Here is an 18,672-nt window from a genome sequence, read left to right on the forward strand (position 1 = left end):
GTGTTCACTTTCCTCACTTCCCCCTCTCCCAGTGAGAAAAAGAAAGGTGGCTATAATAAAAAGGTGTTGTGCCTGCTGAAACTGAGTGTGAATCTTCATGCACTCTTGGCTGCCTCCCAGTCCCTTAGAAAGTGAGATAATTAACACCTTATGAATAATCATAATAAAAATGAACACTGGGGCTGTGAAAAGATTTGGCAGGACTGGAGGGTTGGGTGGGTGGTGGATTTAGGGACAGCTCACATTTATCTTGATATTTTTTTTTAATGTTGTCTTTTCAGGTCAGGCTTTTGATTTTCTGTGACAAAATGCTTCTTTCACATATTTAGCTGGGATGGATAACAAAATGGTAGCCCTTGTTGTGGTTTGTGCCATTTTTGAAGGTTTTGCTTTTCAAGTCAAGGTGCTAGTCCTCAGGAATATGCAGGGAGGTCCAAGTGTTTGGCCTGGGGGCCAAATGCAGCTCTCCCCACTTTTCTCTGCCTGGCCCTCAGGACTCTCTCCAGGGCAACTTCCACCCCATACATTTATACCACTGAACTACGGCTGGTGTTTTAATGTTTAAAATGCTACTTGCCTGGGATGGAAGGAAGGAGCTCTTGGTGGTCAGAAGTTGTGCCTTCAGAGAAGAAAGTGACTGATCTCCAGCATCTATCTATCTATATCTATCTATCTATCTATCTATCTATCTATCTATCATCTATCTATCTATCTATCTATCTATCTATCTATCTATCTATCTATCTATCATCTATATCTATCTATCTATCTATCTATCTATCTATCTATCTATCTATCTATCTATCTATCATCTATCTATCTATCTATCATCTATCTATCTATCTATCTATCTCTATCTATCTATCTATCATCTATCTATCATCTATCTATATCTATCTATCTATCATCTATCTATCATCTATCTATATCTATCTATCTATCTATCTATCTATCTATCTATCTATCTATCTATCTATCTTCTATCTATCTATCTATCTATCTATCTATCTATCTATCTATCATCTATCTATCTATCTATCTATCTATCTATCTATCTATCTATCTATCATCTATCATCTATCTATCTATCATCTATCTATCTATCTATCTATCTATCTATCTATCTATCTATCATCTATCTATCTATCTATCTATCTATCTATCATCTATCTATCTATCTATCTATCTATCTATCTATCTATCATCTATCTCCCACCTTTTCCTCTAAGGAGCTCAGGGTCGAATACACGGCCCTCCCCCCCCCCAACCCTGCTCCTCATTTAATCCCCACACCAACCCTGTGAGGTAGGTTAGGCTGAGAGGCAGCGACTAGCCCAAGGTTGCACCCTCATGTGGTGGAGTGGGGATTCAAACCCTGGTCTCCCACATCTTGGTCCAGCACTCTAACTGTTGCTGTTGCTGCTGCTGCTGTTGTTTAGTCGTTTAGTCGTGTCTGACTCTTCGATACCTCATGGTCCAGAGCACGCCAGGCACTCCTGTCTTCCACTGCCTCCCGCAGTTTGGTCAAACTCATGCTGGTAGCTTCGAGAACACTGTCCAGCCATCTCGTCCCTCTGTCGTCCCCTTCTCCTTGTGCCCTCCATCTTTCCCAACATCAGGGTCTTTTCCAGGGAGTCTTCTCTTCTCATGAGGTGGCCAAAGTATTGGAGCCTCAGCTTCAGGATCTGTCCTTCCAGTGAGCACTCAGGGCTGATTTCCTTCAGAATGGATAGGTTTGATCTTCTTGCAGTCCATGGGACTCTCAAGAGTCTCCTCCAGCACCATAATTAAAAAGCATCAATTCTTTGGCGATCAGCCTTCTTTATGGTCCACCTCTCACTTCCATACATCACTACTGTATAGAACTGAGAGCTGGACCATAAAGAAGGCTAATCGCTACACCGCATACTATGTAACTCAGTGCAAGAGATACCATTCTGGATGAGACCGCTACATTTCTCTCAATGCTGCGCTTTGCAGGTGTGATGCTGCTGAAGGGTTCAGTGCGTGGGAACTGAGAGGGTTAGGGAAAAGGAACGGGTGGTCAGAGACAATGAAAAAGCATCCTTCTCTCCTGGATGCTCAACTGGGAACCTAGGCAACCGGTTAGCCAATAGAAATGGGTGGATCATAGGGGTGAGTGGAAAAAAGAATGGAATGAGTGGCAGCAGTCAAGGAATAAGGGGTTGGCAGTGGTGTGAGTGGAATAGCATAAGTCCTGTTGCCTAAAGACATCTCTGCTTCATATTGAACTGACATGGTCCTCAGAATGGGGGCACAGGGAATACTTATTTGCAAAGCGAATCTTGCCTGAGTTCTAGGTGTTTTTGGCACAGGTTGGAGTTGGTCAGTGGTAAAGGGGAATGGCACTCTGTACATGCTCAGGGGGACCTCTGTTAGGCTGGAAACAGATTTTTTATTTTTTAAATTGATGGAGGCACATTTTCTTGTTCTCTACTCCTCTTTAGTCAGTTGCTGTTAAGCCCTTTTTAATATGACAACAGGGGAGCAAAATAAAATTATTACTATTACTAGGAAGAGCTTGCGGACAAGTTTGCCGGTAGGTCACCTTACCCCATAAATGTCCACTCATCTGCTTCAGTATACGGAACAATATACCTGTTACAGGTGCCACATAATACTTATTCCACATTTGTAAGGAATCAATCTTTTAGCATGGCAGGGCGTGAACTTTGGAACTCACTGCCACTTGACATCCGACAGACCCCTTCACTGTACTCTCTTCTACACCTGCTAAAAACTCCTTTTTTTCAGGTACAAGTATCCAGATACGTATGTAGAATGTTGACAGGTATTTTAATCTGGTTTTTAGCTTATCAATGACTTTAATTGTTTTTTAAATGCTTTAAATACTTTTTAACTGTTTTGACTGATCGTTTCCTTGTTTTATACTTTATGTGTACTGATTTGAGGGTTTTGTTTTGTTTTTAATAACCAAGCAGCATATAAATTTTATGAAATAAAATTCGTAGTGTTAGTAGTACAGTCGTATCTCGGAAGTCAAACGGAATCCGTTCCAGAAGGCCGTTCGACTTCCAAAACGTTTGGAAACCAGGGCGCAGCTTCCGATTGGCTGCAGGAAGCTCCTGCAGCCAGTCAGAAGCCACGTCAGACATTTGGCTTCCAATGAATGTTTGCAAATCAGTGGGGTTTGCGGTGTTTGGGAGCAAAAACATTCCAACTAGCAAGGTGTTTGGGATCCAGGGTACAACTGTAGTGCTGTTTACATTTTTATAGCACCCTCCCTACAAATTCAAGCTAGCAGACAATATTTCTCTCTCACTTGATTCTCATGACAGTCCTGCAAGGTAGGTTAGACTGAGATACAGGGATTGGCCCAAGATTGCTCAGGAAGCTTTGTGTCAGAGAAAGGGTTTTTTGGAATCCAGAACTCCCCTGTGCAAATTCAACAGGCTCCCTGCACTACATGGGCAGGGGTGTCAACTTGAATAAAATAGGGTGGGGGCCCAGGTAAGCCCCACCCTGCATAATCAATCACATGACGAAGTGCACACACACCATTTGAATGGGAATGTCCATCAGCTGGGGCGTGGGCGGATCCTTAAAATATTTTATTGTGGGGGCCGCAGCCCCCATGGTATCTAGGAGTTGGCTCCTATGTCTGTTGGTAGTGATAGCAGTAGCCGTGTTATGCTGTCAGAGAGTTTATGGCAGCTTGAAAAAGAGTTTTCAACTTGTGATGTATATAATGCTGAATAAATACAAGCAACAGGATCTGCAGGCAGAATTTTGTGGCAATTTTTGCGTGCTCAGAACCTTGCCAACATCTTCTCCACTTCTGCAAATCTTGAGGTTCCCCCAAACCTGTTGATACCTTGCCTGGTATCTAGTTTTTCAGTAGCCCTGTTTCGGCTACGTAAACATTGTCACTCAGCACCCGAATTTGAGTTTGCTGTTAGAAGACAGCCACACACCTAAGGCTGAAATAAACCCTCCGCTGCCAGGAAAGACCTTCCTTTGTCAACCTCGGCAGCGAGCCCCCTTTAAGAACTTTTGTTGCTAAAGCTTCATATCATTTTTGTTAATTTAAAAATAAAGAAATAAAACCCTGTTGGAATATACTTCCTGATATCCGTCTGCCATCTTCCTCCACATAGAGACCTTGCTCCGCGGGACACCTCTGGAACCTCAGACCCCTTTGCCCGTGTCCTGTGGAATGGACAGGTGCTCGAAACAGCTGTAAGTATAGCCCCTGATGCGTTTCAAGTGTCAGAACCATATGGTAGGATTTGAATCCAAGACCTGGGAAATAAGAACTGGAGTCAAAGCCCAGAGAGGTTATTGTGTCCCAGGGAAAGTCTGAGTCTGAACAGGAAGTGAGGACTGGGGAATCATTTCACTTTCTGTTTTTCTCATTTTTCTTGTCTTAGTTCTTCATGTTTTTGCATTAGCTTGTGTGTAGGAGTTTTTTTATTTTCAACCCTCGTGAAAATTCACCAGCATATTAGTATGAATTTCTCCTAATGTACACATTTTTTGGTGCAATTTTGCCCAATGCACACACAATTTGCCATAATATAAATGTATTTTTATTTTACTTTCATGGAGATGGATCCAGCTAGATCCACTATTTTCTGTGCACGTACCTAGGCAAATGATTCGGAGTGCTCCAAAAATCTTCTTTCAGGGTGTCTTCAGCTGCATTTTCCATCATGTTCCACTGTACATAACATAACTTGCACACTGTTCTCTTGAAACTGAAGCTCCTTGTGTTTCCAAATGCCCCTAAATGCTTAGCTTTGGAGCAAGCAGAACAACTCCTACTTGGTCTTCTCCTGGTGCACCTTATCCAGAACAACCCTAGGAGCCAATCCTCAGTGACTGACTGTCTTTCTTTCATTCTGATTGGCTCCCATCAGCACAAAAGGTGAGAAGAAGGCTTCTTCTCAGTGGCTAAAACAAAGTCCCCTTTTGTGCTGATTGGGTACCTCTAGGATGCTGGAAACAGGCTCCCTGCTGGAATCCTGGTGCAGAAATACTAAGAGGTCTTTGACATGCACACCCTCTAGGAACAGGGTCCCCCCCATCTCTATTCTCCTTTTAACAACAACCCTGTGTAGTAGGTTAGCCTGAAAGGCAGCTACTGGCCCAGGATCACCCAATGAGCTTTATTGGTTGAGTGGGGGATTTGAACTCGGGTCTCCAAGATCCTAGTCTGGCAATTTAACCCCTACACCACAAGCTGACTAACTCCACCTGGCTGCACACAAACGGGCAGGTGTCTCACTGTGGGCAAGGCGGCAGGGGTGATTGTGGTGGTGGTTTAACAGTTTGCTCTTAAACAGGTTCATTTATCCGCATTCTCCTGCCTCTGCAGATCATCAAGAAAACTCGCTTCCCGCGCTGGGATGAGATGCTCGAGTTTGTCCTGGAGGAGGGGACCGCAGGGGAAACCCCGCTGATCGTAGAAGTGTGGGATTGGGACATGGTGGGCAAGAATGACTTCCTGGGACGGGTGAGTGGTGGGCACAGGAGGCTGGCCTGGCCTGGGTCCCTCTTATGCAAGCTCTGAGGTGTGGGAATGTTGTGGATAGCAGGAGAGGATATATTGATTAAATACTATCCTTCCTCAGGCACGCTAGTGAGCTGGTAGCACAGCGCATTCCCTTGCACATTGCTGGAAGCTAGTTGATGGATTCGTAAGAATCATTTGAGTTGAGCTATCCAGTCTGGCTTGTCCAGATTGGATTGTTCCTGGTAAATTTCCCCTTTATTTCCCTCTTAAAAACAACAATGACACAACAGTCTTCTTTTAAAAGTAATGGAAAAGTTTACTTACATTCAGTTCACAGTATGGTCCTGAAGGCAGCCTTTAATTTTGTACAGTGGTACCTCTGGTTACAAACTTAATTCGTTCCGGAGGTCCGTTCTTAACCTGAAACCGTTCTTAACCTGAGGTACCACTTTAGCTAATGGGGTCTCCCACTGCCGCTGCGCTGCCGCCACAAAATTTCTGTTCTCATCCTGAGGTAAAGTTCTTAACTTGAGGTACTACTTCCGGGTTAGTAGCGTCTGTAACCTGAAGTGTTTGTAACCCAAGGTACCACTGTAGTTACAGGTACATGCGTAGAGAAAAGAAGTATGAGCTAGGCCACAGACTTTCTACCTTGTGGCTTCCATCCTCTGTAAGGATGAGCCATGTGCTGCTGACTAAGAGCCAGCAGAAGAGTCCAAAAGGAAAAATGGAAGAAGGTGAAAAGAAGAAGATGGCTGCATGGCTAGCCCCCTTTTTAGGGCCTGCCAGGGCCACACCCATCTACCTGGCCACACGCAGGGGGAGGATTCTCCAGACCAGGTGTGACAGGAAGTCCTCCTGGCTGGAGCAATATTCCCCTGTGTGTCCACTCTGGGCAAACAGGAAATGTTGTCTTTGACTGCTTCAGTGACATTACATCTCACATGAGGGGTTGTGGCTGCTGCTTTGACAGGGCTGAAAGAATTGTAGAGTTGGAAGGGACCCTAAGGATCATCTAGTCCAACCCCCTGCAATTCAAGAATACGCAGCTGTCCCTTACGGGGATCAAACCTGCAACCTTGGCATTATCAGCACAACCCTCTGTCCAACTGAGGTATCCAGGGTCGAACTATAACTTGAGGAACTGAATTGGGGAACAGGGAAGATGTTAGGTGTGAGGTCCACATTCCTTTCTGTGCAACCTCCTGGGGGTCACCTGAAAGTGGTGGGCGGGGCCAGAGGCAAAGGTGGGCGGAGCAAGACATGTGAATTTTACCTCAGGAGGGTAGTTTCTACACAGGCTCATAGACACCTTGCTGCCCTCCATCCCTGCAAGCCAGTTGTATAATCAGAGGCACAATCCAGCCTTTAGCCCTACCTGAATTAACCCTTGAGTCGCAAACAGAATGATCCCTGCTGTTGCACTTCCAGCACTCCTCTACCTCTGCACTGACCTGTCATTTTTCTCTGATCCATGCAGGTTGAGTTCTCCTTGGATGCCTTGCAGAAGGCCCCTGTCAAAGGCTGGTACCGCCTGTTGCCTTTCACCAGCACAGAGGGAGATGCAGGGTAAATGTGGGACCTCTTCTGGCCTTCTTGTGGCATAGTATTGTCGTGGAATTCTATTCAGTACTGATCCAGAATAGATTCCAGATGTATACTTAGCAGAGTAAAAACTTAAATCATCCCCGGCCACGCCCCCAAGCATCCTGATTGGCCACCTGGCAACCTGACGTGGCCAGGGTCTCCCCCAGTGTGACACGGGACGCCATCCCGCCCTGACGCTGAGGGGAGTGGTTAGGAGGCCAGACCACAACTCGGCCCCACCTGGAAGTAGACCCAATATTCCCCAAAAATAGACCAGAGGCAGTTGTATTTCATCTAGCAGAGCTTTACTGCTACTGAAGGCAAAAGAGCAGAATGATCACAAATCCAGTACATTCAGGATTGGCACAGTCCATAAGAAATCCAGTTGCAGCAGACTTAAACTTACAATAACTTATAATAAGTCTAAACCTTAACATTAAGCATATTATGTGCAGAACACCACACCAGAAGGAGATAGAGATATAGAGTTAGAGATAGATAGATAGATAGATAGATAGAGATAGAGATAGAGAGAGAGATACTTTTATAGTCCACATGACCTTGACAGAAAGAGATAACAGAACCAGTTTAAGGCAGCTGTACTCAGCTTCTCTGAAGGAATAACCCAAACATCACGAACCTTCTGCTTGCTTCTTTCACACAGAGAAGCTTCCAGAAGCCTCTTGAATTAAGTAGAATAGGAAAGACCTCTACACATCAGATCAATACTTTCTGTACTAAGAAATGCAAACTGACAAGAATGTCAGGGCTCGGTGTGGCCAGGTGGCCAGGGGTCAGGTTTGGGGTCTACTGACAGGTTGTCAGGTTGAGGGGCCGGAGGTGAACAGCAGGATTTGGGTGGGCAGAGGTTGAGCTGTGGTACTGAGGTCCCAGGGGGAGTATCGTAGTCCAAGGTGGATGGGAGCTCACCTGGTTGGCCACTGTGAGAACAGGATGGTGAAATAGATGGACCCACCTTAGAGCTGTGGTTGCAATTTGTTTTAAGTTGATTTTAATATTGTTTTTTTAAAAATTAAATTTATTTCCAACTGCTTTCAATGTTGCTTTTTTAAATCTCAATTTAATTTCAACTGCTTTCAGTGTTGTGTTTTAAAATTTAAATGCATTTATTTTGTTTGTAAAGTGATTTAAATACCGCTATATCATTTTTTTTTAAAAAAAGTCAAAGCTGCTTACAACGATATCTCTATACAGTGGTGCCTCGCTAGACGAAAAGAATTCGTTCCGCGATTCTCTTCGTCTAGCGGTTTTTTCGTCTTGCGAAGCAAGCCCATTGACAATTTAGCGGATTAGCGCTACAGCTGTCAAGCGGCTTCCAGCGATCAGCTGTTAAGCGGCTTATCAGCGGAACAGCTGATAAGTGGCTTAGCAGCTTAAGAAAAGGGCGAAAAAAGCGAAAAAACCCCGCGGGGGGATGCAAGATTTTTTTCGTCTTGCGAAGCAACCCCATAGGGAAATTCGTTTTGCGAAGCGCCTCCAAAACGGAAAACCCTTTCGTCTAGCGGGTTTTTCGTCTTGCGAGGCGTTCGTCTTGCAGGACACCACTGTATATTAAAAATGCATACAAATTTGAAACCACAGGCAATCAGCTAACCGTTATGGAAAGAAGGCTTCCTAATTGCCTGGCGGCACAGGAAAAAAAAATCTGCAGGCGTACAAAGTTTGGCACAGAAGGAGCTTGCTAGATCCCTATTGGCAGGATATTCCACACAGCTGGGTTGATGCCACTAAAAGCTTGGCTTCTTGTTGCTGCCAAATGAGTCTCGTCAATAATAACTCACCCACAGATGAATTATACTTCCCCTAAGGTACCCTGAACCTAAGTTGCTCAGGGCTCTGTAAATAGTTCAGGGCGGATTTTCTTTGTAGATGAGCAGCCAGCGCAGATAATTTAACAAGGGTGAGGTGGGGGAGCTGAAAATAATGCCAATATATTTCAATAATGCCAATACGCCCCTTTGTTTTCAGCTAGTACATGGGTAGAGGAGTTTAAAAAGCAAGGGACACAAATTTTCACAGCCCTCTAGTGACTGTGGCGACTTGTTTACCAGAAGTCATCTATTTCGTGTGAACTCCGGAAGTATATAATTGATTCTGATCAAACTAAGCCTCCTGGTGTAGATTGTGCTCTCTGCTTGCAGGGGGAAGCTGGGGGCGCTGAGACTGCGGGTGCGACTCGCTGAGGATCGGATCCTGCCCTCCCGGTACTACCAGCCACTCATAGACCTGATGGTGGAGTCCGTCATGTGCCCAGCAGAGGTGGGCACTTAATGGTTTATCCTCCTTTTTTGTGCATGAGAGAGACACGGGGTTAAAAAGAGGCAGGCGCAGTCAAGGCGGGTGCATTGTGGAAAAAATGGGTGCAAAAATGGGGGGGTTGTTCCACTGGAGGAAATTTGGGGGGTGGGGAATGTCACCTGACGCCTCCACCATCTGGAGGTGCATGCCTGGGGATCCTTGTATCTTGACTGTTTTCATACGCGAGCAACACACCCTGTAGAATTCTACCCGTGATATTTTATCTGCGCAATCAGAATGAATTTCAGGAACCAAAAAGTCTTGTTGAAAAACACGACTTTCGAGCTGTGTGACTCCCCAGACAGCAACTAGTCATTCATACCATCCAACATTTCTCCGCTGAAAATAGGGACATCCTATTCAATAATAATAATAATAATAATAATAATAATAATAATAATAATAATAATAATCCATCTGACTGGATTGCCCCAGCTACTCTGAGCAGCTTCCAACGTATATAAAAACATAATAAAACATCAAACATTAAAAACTTCCCTAAACAGGGATGCCTTCAGATGTCTTCTAAGAGCCAGATACAGTAGTACCTCGGGTTAAGAACTTAATTCATTCTGGAGGTCCGTTCTTAACCTGAAACTGTTCTTAACCTGGGGTACCACTTTAGCTAATGGGGCCTCCCGCTGCCGCCGCCGCTGCACAATTTCTGTTCTTATCCTGAAGTAAAGTTCTTTACCCGAGGTACTATTTCTGGGTTAGTGGAGTCTGTAACCTGAAGCGTATGTAACCTGAAGTGTCTGTAACCTGAGGTACCACTTTAGTTGTTTATTTCCTTGACATGTTAGATGGAGTTCCACAGGGTGGGTGCCACTACCAAGAAGACCCTCTGCCTGGTTACCTGTAACCTCACTTCTCCCAGTGAGGGAACTGCCAGAAGGCCCTCAGCGCTGGACCTCAGTGTCTGGGCTGAACGGTGGGGGTGGAGACGCTCTTTCAGGTATATTGGGCCATTTAGGGCTTTAAAGGTCAGCACCAACACTTTGAATTGTGCTCAGAAACATACTGGGAGCCTATATAGGTCTTTCAAGACCGGTGTTATGTAGTCTAAGTGGCCACTCTACTGTATTCCTGGTTTAAAAAGCTGTTTGGGCCTAACTTATATACAGTGGTACACCGGGTTACATACACTTCAGGTTAAATACGCTTCAGGTTACAGACTCTGCTAACCTAGAAGTGCTTCAGGTTAAGAACTTTGCTTCAGGATAAGAACAGAAATCGGGCTCCGGCGGCGCGGCGGCAGCAGGAGGCCCCATTAGCTAAAGTGGTTCTTCAGGTTAAGAACAGTTTCAGGTTAAGTACAGACCTCCGGAACGAATTAAGTACTTAACCCGAGGTACCACTGTATCTGAGTTTCTAACACTGCAGGCATGTGGCCCTTGGAAGGTTGCAAATAAGCAAATGTGGCCCTTGAGCTGAGAAAGGTTCACCACACCTGTTTTAAATACATACACACATATATATATATGTATGCCATTTGCAGATGTTCTGCTTCACTACAGGAGGAGGAGGACGTCACACCCTTAGCCCTGCTGGAAGAGGTCTGCTCATTGGAGAGTCGCCAGGACGTAGCCACCAAATTAGTCAAGATCTTCCTTGGCCAAGGCTTGGTGCTGCCTTTCTTGGACTATGTGAACCTCCGTGAGGTTTCGAGAACCAGTAAGTAGTTCCTTCATATGTCACTTTGTGCGTCTGTGTGCCGTTTGAGGTTGGTTGCCCAGGATTGTGGCAGCACGACCAGGTGGGCACCTAGGGCTGGGTGTGAGCCCTGCAATTCCATAACACGAAAGAGAGAACCTGGGTTTCTGAAAACCTTGGTTTTCATTCTTCCATACGAGCAAGTTTCTAGCCCCTAAGGTTGCAGAGAGCGAAGCTTGGAAGCAGCAGTTCTGGGGGAGCATCTTCGCCGTCCCTAAAGAGTTCGATTTGGGACCCAGACACGGAGTAGACTGCTTTTGCAGAGTTGGCCAGTGGGCAGGAAAGCAGATGGTGTGAGAAAAATCCAACGCGTTAATGTAGGGGGGCCAGCGTCATTCGCAGGTAGATTTTCTCACTCGTGGTGCTGATTGCAAACCCCCTCTGTGTTCTTTCAGCCGATCCAAACACCCTCTTCCGTTCCAACTCCTTGGCTTCTAAATCCATGGAGCAGTTCATGAAGGTGAGTAAATAGCGGAGGAAGAACCAGCAGGTGGGTATTGCTGAGTTCCATCTCCCTCCCTCTCCCTCTCCCTCTCTCTCTCTCTCTCTCTCCCTCTCTCTCTCTCTCTCTCTCTCTCTCTCTCTCTGCACTCTGTGTGAAACAGAAGGGGCTGTCCCTGAGCTGCTAGGGTGGTGGTAAATAAACAAATCTGCAACATGTGCCACATTTTCATGAGGTTTGGTTTCGGGTGCGAATAATGCCATGGGGGGGGGAGGCGGGGTGGCAAAACACCTGCCATGAAATGAGATGAACCACCCTTTGCAGAGGAAAGAAAAAAAAAATTTCACAGCAAACAGGACAAACCCCTTTTTCTCTCTTTTTTTGCAAGCACTTGGTGAAAGGAAAAGGGAGAAGTGTCAGCGGTGTGTTGCGTTGAACAAATCAGCTTGTATTTACACACACACACAGAGAGAGAGAGAGAGAGAGAGAGAGAGAGAGAGAGAGAGAGAGAGAGAGAGATCTAGCCTTTCCCCCAGTCTGGGTTTCAAGGCATCTTTCCTATTAAAAAAAAAGAGCAAGCAAATATCTCTCTCTCATTACAATGAAGAAAACAATATTTTAGGGTTGCCTAAACCCTAAAACAGGGAAGCAGGTGACGCTGTGGGTTAAACCACAGAGCCTAGGACTTGCCGATCAGAAGGTCAGCGGTTCGAATCCCTGCGACGGGGTGAGCTCCTGTTGCTCGGTCCCTGCTCCTGCCAACCTAGCAGTTTGAAAGCACGTCAAAGTGCAAGTAGATAAGTAGGTACCACTCTAGTAGGAAGGTAAACGGTGTTTCCGTGCGCTGCTCTGGTTCGCCAGAAGCGGCTTAGTCATGCTGGCCACATGACCTGGAAGCTGTACGCCGGCTCCCTTGGCCAATAAAGCGAGATGAGCGTTGCAACCCCAGAGTCGGTCACGACTGGACTTAATGGTCAGGGGTCCCTTTATCTTTACTTAAACCCTAAAACAGAAGTTTTCATAGATTGTAGAGTTCCCATGGCAAGTGAAGGGGAACCTCTGGCTATTCCTCTGACTATGCCCTGGGAACTGCAGTTCCTATGGCAAAAGATGTGGGATCTCTGACTATTAATAACATAAGAAATCTCTGGATTCTTTGGGGTAAACAATGTGAGTTAACATGTATATCCAGTATACAAGTTTGCAGTAAGGATCTATATACCCTTTGAACATTTCAGCACCGATGAGATGTTTTTAGTCATTTTTTTACTTTCCACCCGGATGTGTGTTTTGGAAAACATATCCCCACCCCCTTCTTTTCCACCTAATCCTAACTCTCTGTGATTTGTCAGGTGGTGGGGATGCCTTACCTCCACGAGGTGCTGAAGGCCATCATCAACCGAATCTTCGAGGAGAAGAAGTACGTGGAGCTGGATCCCTGCAAGATTGAGCCGAGCCGGACCAGGTAAGAGGAAGAACACTCAAGAGGGAGCTGAGGTGTGTTTCACAAAGGACAGAAAAGGAAAAGCGGCTGGGAAGGGAGGAGGAAAGGAACTCAGGTACTAGATCTCAGCTCCAGGATTCCTTGAGAGGGACAGCTGGAATGGAAAGAGTTTGAGGAGAGGAGGAGTGGGAAGAAGAGCACATCACTGTGACATTCAGAGCAAGTCTGTAGGTGAGACGAGGCTGCCTGCTGAGAAATGGGGGGTAGGGTGTCAAACGCGATGAGAAAAATGTTTAAAAAACAGTGGTGCGTCGGGACGGGTGTCATTCGCAGGTAGCGGTTTTTTCCTCACCTAACAGTGCTAATTAAAACAGAAGTAAGAAAGCCTGCCTGGTAGATGATTTATGAGTCCAAAAATAATGTTGTGAGTTGGAGGTTGGGGCTGCTAGGGCTGCATGCCTGAGACCCTTCTAATTCCTGCATGCAGCAAGGGTTCAATGGTTGAATTAGCCGTAATGGTCCTTTAAGTGTGGGCCGTTAAGGTAACAAAGGAAGTGGCTCTGTGCTAGAAATCAAATGGATGCCCCCCTCCCAGCTGTTAGTTAGAAGCATATCTGTCAACCGTCCCTTATTTGGCAGGAAACTCACTTATCCCAGTGCCGTGTCCCGCTGCTGTCCCTTATTGATGATGTCCCTTAAATTTCCCGGGTTTCATGCTCGCTTGGCTCGGGAGGGAAGCAGCGACTCGAGGTCCTCTGCCACGCGAGAGAACGCATGTTGGCGCCGTCATCGTGGCGCGAGGAGTTCCATCGGCCCTTCCCCCTCAGTGAGGGGGGGAGGGAGAGAGACTCTCATCCACGCTGCCCGTGAGCCCAGAGGCGGCAGCGGTGGTGGCAGCTGAGGAGGCGGCCTGAGGGAGGAGGAAGAGGAGGGGATGGGGAGGGACACAGAAGGGCGGCGTGTCAGCGGCTAGAAGGTCAAATGCCAGAAATGAGTTGTGGGTGAGAGACAGCTAGAAGCTAGAGGCAGGCTGCGCAGCTGAGAGACAAAGCCATGCCTGATTTCTGCTGGGATGCAAGGCTGTGGCTACGCGAGAAGCAAGGCCTTCTTGGGGTGTTCACTCTGTGAGCCCTTCCAGCTCAGGTTGTATATAGAATCTTAGTGTTGGAAGGGACACCAAAGGTCATCTAGTCCAACCCACTGCAATGCAGGGATCTCAGCTAAAACATCATCCAACCTCTGCTGAAAAACCTCCAAGGAAGGAGAGTCCACAACCTCCTGAGGGAGACTGTTCCACTGACAAACAGCTCTTACTGTCATAAAGTTTTTTCCGTATGTTTAGCTGGAATCTTCTTTTTTTGGAACTTGAAGCCATTGGTTCGAGTCCTACCGCCCAGAGCAGGAGAAAACAAGCTTGTTCCCTCTTCCATGTGACAACCCTTGAGATATTTGAAGATGGCTATCATATCTCCTCTCAGCCTCCTCTTTTCCAGGCTAAACATACCCAGCTCCTTCAACCGCTCATTGTAAGGCTTGGTTTCCAGCCCTTGATCATCTTAGTCACCCTTCTCTGCACACGTTTCAGCTTGGCAACATCCTTCTTAAATTGTGGTGCCCAGAACTGGACACAGTATTCCAGGTGTGGTCTGACCAAGGCAAAACAGAGTGGGACTATGGCTTCCCTTGATCTGGACACTATACTTCTGTTGATGCAGCCTAGAATCATGTTAGCTATTTTGCGACTGCATCACATTGTTGATATCCCACAAAACCCACAATCTCTACCGCCCATCATTCCAAGCAAACCAAACCCTGGGTAAGCGTCGGGAACCTGTGGAATCTCGCCCGCCTCAGAGATTGGGGTGGCATGCAACAATAATTTGTCAAAATGTTGTCTACCGAAATAAACAACTTAGCAGGGTCTAATTGTTATGTATTCAGTGGTCTGAGCTTGAGTCTGGACTAAGGATTCTGAGCTCCTGTGTTCATATCAATACATGATATCCAATCATAGAACATTTCAGGATTTGGACCTCTGCCATTGGCCCTTGAAGTCTGAGTTATGATTCGCAGCTTGGAAGTTTAGACAGCCAATCACGTTGGGAGTGGGAGTGGCCCAGGCTTTCAGAAATGTATATAAGCAGTTGCTTTGCCCCTGTTGTCCAGTTCTGTTAGTTCAATAAAGGTTCTTGCTGTTATCACTGTGTCTTGTCGCGTGAGCACCCGCCTGCACTTCATTCTTCTTATGTTCGTCTCTCTGAATTTAGCTACATAAAACATTGCAGACCTTTCTGAACTGGACGACACATATATATTTAATCTCAGCTATCACTGAGGGTAGATACCACCGCTATTGTTTTCTCTAAATGTTGATACATGGGTGTTTCATACAGTTCAAGGCTTTTTGAGAAAAGTACTAAGCTACCCCCAAGCTATCTGAAAGACTATTCCCTCATACGGACCTACCCAGGCTCTGAGATCTTTGCGGAAAGCCCTTCTCTCAATCCTGCCACCCTCACAGGCACACTTAGTGGGGATGCAGGACAGGGCCTTCTCGGTGGCTGCTCCCAGACTTTGGAACTCCCTCCCTAGAGAACTCAGACTGGCTCCCTCCTTGCTGTCCTTCTGCCAGCAGGTGAAGACTTTTATTCCAACAGGCTTTTGTGAAATCACTGGCTTGCATATGTGGTGTGCTGCATTTTAATCAATCTGCTTTTATCTTGTTTTAATTCTATAGTTTAATTACTTTTTTCCAATTACCTTTTGTACATGTTTTAGCCTTCCGTATTTTATCTGTGCTGTCTTCATTTGGGTAAGCTACCTTGAGTGCGGAAAAGGTGGGATGTAGATAAGAACAACAACAGATAATCATGTGATAAGGCTGCTGTGGTGTGGCAAGTGTTAACAGCTGACATATTTGTACACTATGCTTGTGTTATGTGACGGACGGCAGCCTCAGTCGTGCCTGCAGAAGAGCGTCATACAGATGGAGGGTATTTCTGCTGAAATGGCTAATAGGACATTAGCACTGAGGATGTGGGGCTGGCTCATGGAAAGGATTATGCCTGCTCTAGAGATAGAAGCCTTCCTGGGAGAGATGGTCTTTGTGCCGGTTGCTAGGCAACACCATCTCCGGGATGCTGCCAGAGTGTGACATTGGCAGGGATGCTCAACGTGGATTTGCTGAGGGTCTGTCTGCTGAAAAGCAGGGAGGTTTGGGTGGAACCCAGCTTGCTGAGAGGGGTTTGCAGTGGGTTGAAACCAGCAGAGTAAGGGACCATATACAGTGCATTACAATAACTCAGCCTTGAGGTTAACAAAGCATGAACTTACAGTGGCAAGTCCAGGGACAGCCATGGCTGGCGGACCAGATGGAGCTGGTATTTTCTTACTCTGCAAACATCTCTGTGGGCGATTGCAGCAGGTAGTCTAATCTCTTGTCAAATTCACAAGACATACACATCCCAAAGAGCTGCTCCAGTGAGTAACTGAGCTCAGTTTCAATATCTTCTCTGTGTCTGGAGCTTGTAGCAATCAGCAGGGGGCAGCACTGTGTGGTGGTTGAGTTATGTGTTGGTGGGTCAAGGGTCTCTTGTGCATGTCGCCTACCCATCCCAACCCCGCATTTTCCATTTCTCTTAGGCGGATCTCTTTCAAAAGCTCCCTGTCCGAGGCCCAGATCCGAGAAAGCAGCCTGGAGGTGCTGACAGGATACCTGGGTGACATTGTGGAGTCCATCGTGAGCTCTACGGAAAAATGTCCCCCCATCATGCGAGTGGCTTTCAAACAGCTGCACAAGCGAGTGGATGACCACTTCCCAGAGGCAGAGAATCAGGTGTGACATTTTCTATCCCATAACCACTCCCTCCGCCAAACAGCAAGTCTTGGGGAGGTCATTCATCATCCATGTTTCCAAGGGATTTGGCGTTCTGCGATCCAAGCTGCTTCTGCTGGGGTTGGTTAAGCAACAGTTAGGGAGGTCAACAGTAGGTGGTGCTGGACCCAACGATAGGCAGAGACAACTCAGGGCCCCTTCAGCAAAGTGATTACCCCTCCCTTTGTGCTTTCTGTAAGCACATCATTGGCCACATTCACACCATACATTTAAAGCACAGTCATACCTTGGTTTATGAACAGCCTAGTTTTCAAACATTTGGGTTCCTGAACGATCAAAACCTGGAAGTGACTGTTCCGGTTTTTGGACGTTCTTTTGAAAGCCAAACATCCGACGGGGCTTCTGCGGCTTCCTGCAGCCAATCGGAAGCTGTGATTTGTAAGTTGAATGCTTTGGAAGTCGAACGGACTTCCAGAACGGATTCCGTTCGACTACCAAGGTACGAATGTACTATGATACCATTTTAAAGAGTTATGGCTTCCCCCAAAGAATTCTGGGAGTTGTAGTTTGTTAAGGGTGCTGAGATTTGTTAAGAGACTGCATTCACAGAGCTTTAATTCTCAGAGTAAGGGTAAAGGTAAAGGTAAAGGGACCCCTGACCATTAGGTCCAGTCGTGGCCGACTCTGGGGTTGTGGCGCTCATCTCGCTTTATTGGCCGAGGGAGCCGGCGTACAGCTTCCGGGTCATGTGGCCAGCATGACTAAGCCGCTTCTGGCGAACCAGAGCAGCGCACGGAAACGCCATTTACCTTCCCACTGGAGTGGTACCTATTTATCTACTTGCACTTTGACGTGCTTTCAAGCTGCTAGGTTGGCAGGAGCAGGGACCGAGCAACAGGAGCTCACCCTGTCGTGGGGATTCGAACCACCGACCTTCTGATCGGCAAGTCCTAGGCTCTATGGTTTAACCCACAGCGCCACCCGCGACTCCCAATTCTCAGAGTAGTTCAACAATAAATCCTTCTTTGTAGGGAACCCTTGGGTGCAACCCAAAGTTTAGTTTGGGTGTGTGGTATGCTTTAGCAATGGCTGTTTGGCAATGGAAAACTTTTGTGATCAATCCTAACTTCTGGATGTGACCCACGCTGGGCATCTTTGTTTTCCTTTCAGGATGCCAAATACATTGCCATCAGTGGGTTCCTCTTCCTCCGCTTCTTTGCTCCGGCCATCCTGACCCCCAAGTTGTTCAACCTCCGAGACCAGCATGCAGACACCCAGACCAGCCGGACCCTCCTGCTCTTGGCCAAGGTAACAGTCCGCATCCTGCTCTCACTGGGGCCAATCAGATGCCCCAGTGGGAAGCCTGCAAGCAGGATCTGAGCGCAAGAGCCTTCTCCCATTCTGCGGGTTCCAGTAGCTGGTACTCAGAAGCATTGCTGCCTCTGACCATCATGGTTGTTAGCCATCACCAGACCCTCCAAGTGTCCCTATTTTCCAGGGACAGTCCTGGATTTACAGAAGCCGTCCTGCTTTCTGATTCGATCCTGATATGTCCCACTTTTCCTTAGGATGCCCCTTTTTTCATCAGAGAAATGTTGGAGGGTATGGAATAGGACATCTCTATTTTCATTGGAGAACTGTTGGAGGGGACGTCTCTATTTTCATTGGAGAAATGTTGGAGGGATGTCTATTTTCATTGGATGGAGGGTATGGAATAGGACATCTCTATTTTCTTTGGAGAACCGTTGGAGGGGATATCTCTTTTTATCAGAGAAATGTTGGAGGGTATGGAATAGGACGTCTCTTTTTTATTGGAGAAATGTTGGACAGAACTT

General features: G+C 46.5%; 1 protein-coding gene across 2 annotated transcripts in view; it reads left to right on the forward strand.

Annotated features, from left to right (window-relative positions):
* The window catches only part of RASAL1 (RAS protein activator like 1), a 66,712-nt gene that overhangs the window by 26,363 nt on the left and 21,677 nt on the right, over positions 1-18,672 (forward strand). The window contains exons 6-14 of one of the 2 annotated variants that reach the window (XM_083717127.1): positions 4,140-4,221; positions 5,360-5,497; positions 6,978-7,066; positions 9,247-9,364; positions 10,921-11,077; positions 11,512-11,576; positions 12,911-13,023; positions 16,645-16,837; positions 18,008-18,145. In XM_083717127.1, the coding sequence (XP_083573253.1) occupies positions 4,140-4,221; positions 5,360-5,497; positions 6,978-7,066; positions 9,247-9,364; positions 10,921-11,077; positions 11,512-11,576; positions 12,911-13,023; positions 16,645-16,837; positions 18,008-18,145 (1,093 nt within the window). The remainder of the gene's footprint in view (positions 1-4,139; positions 4,222-5,359; positions 5,498-6,977; positions 7,067-9,246; positions 9,365-10,920; positions 11,078-11,511; positions 11,577-12,910; positions 13,024-16,644; positions 16,838-18,007; positions 18,146-18,672) is intronic. The other variant, XM_083717128.1, reaches the window with a different exon arrangement.

The sequence above is a fragment of the Podarcis gaigeae genome (genome assembly GCF_964106915.1).
Source record: "Podarcis gaigeae genome assembly, chromosome: 16".
NCBI lineage: Eukaryota > Metazoa > Chordata > Lepidosauria > Squamata > Lacertidae > Podarcis > Podarcis gaigeae.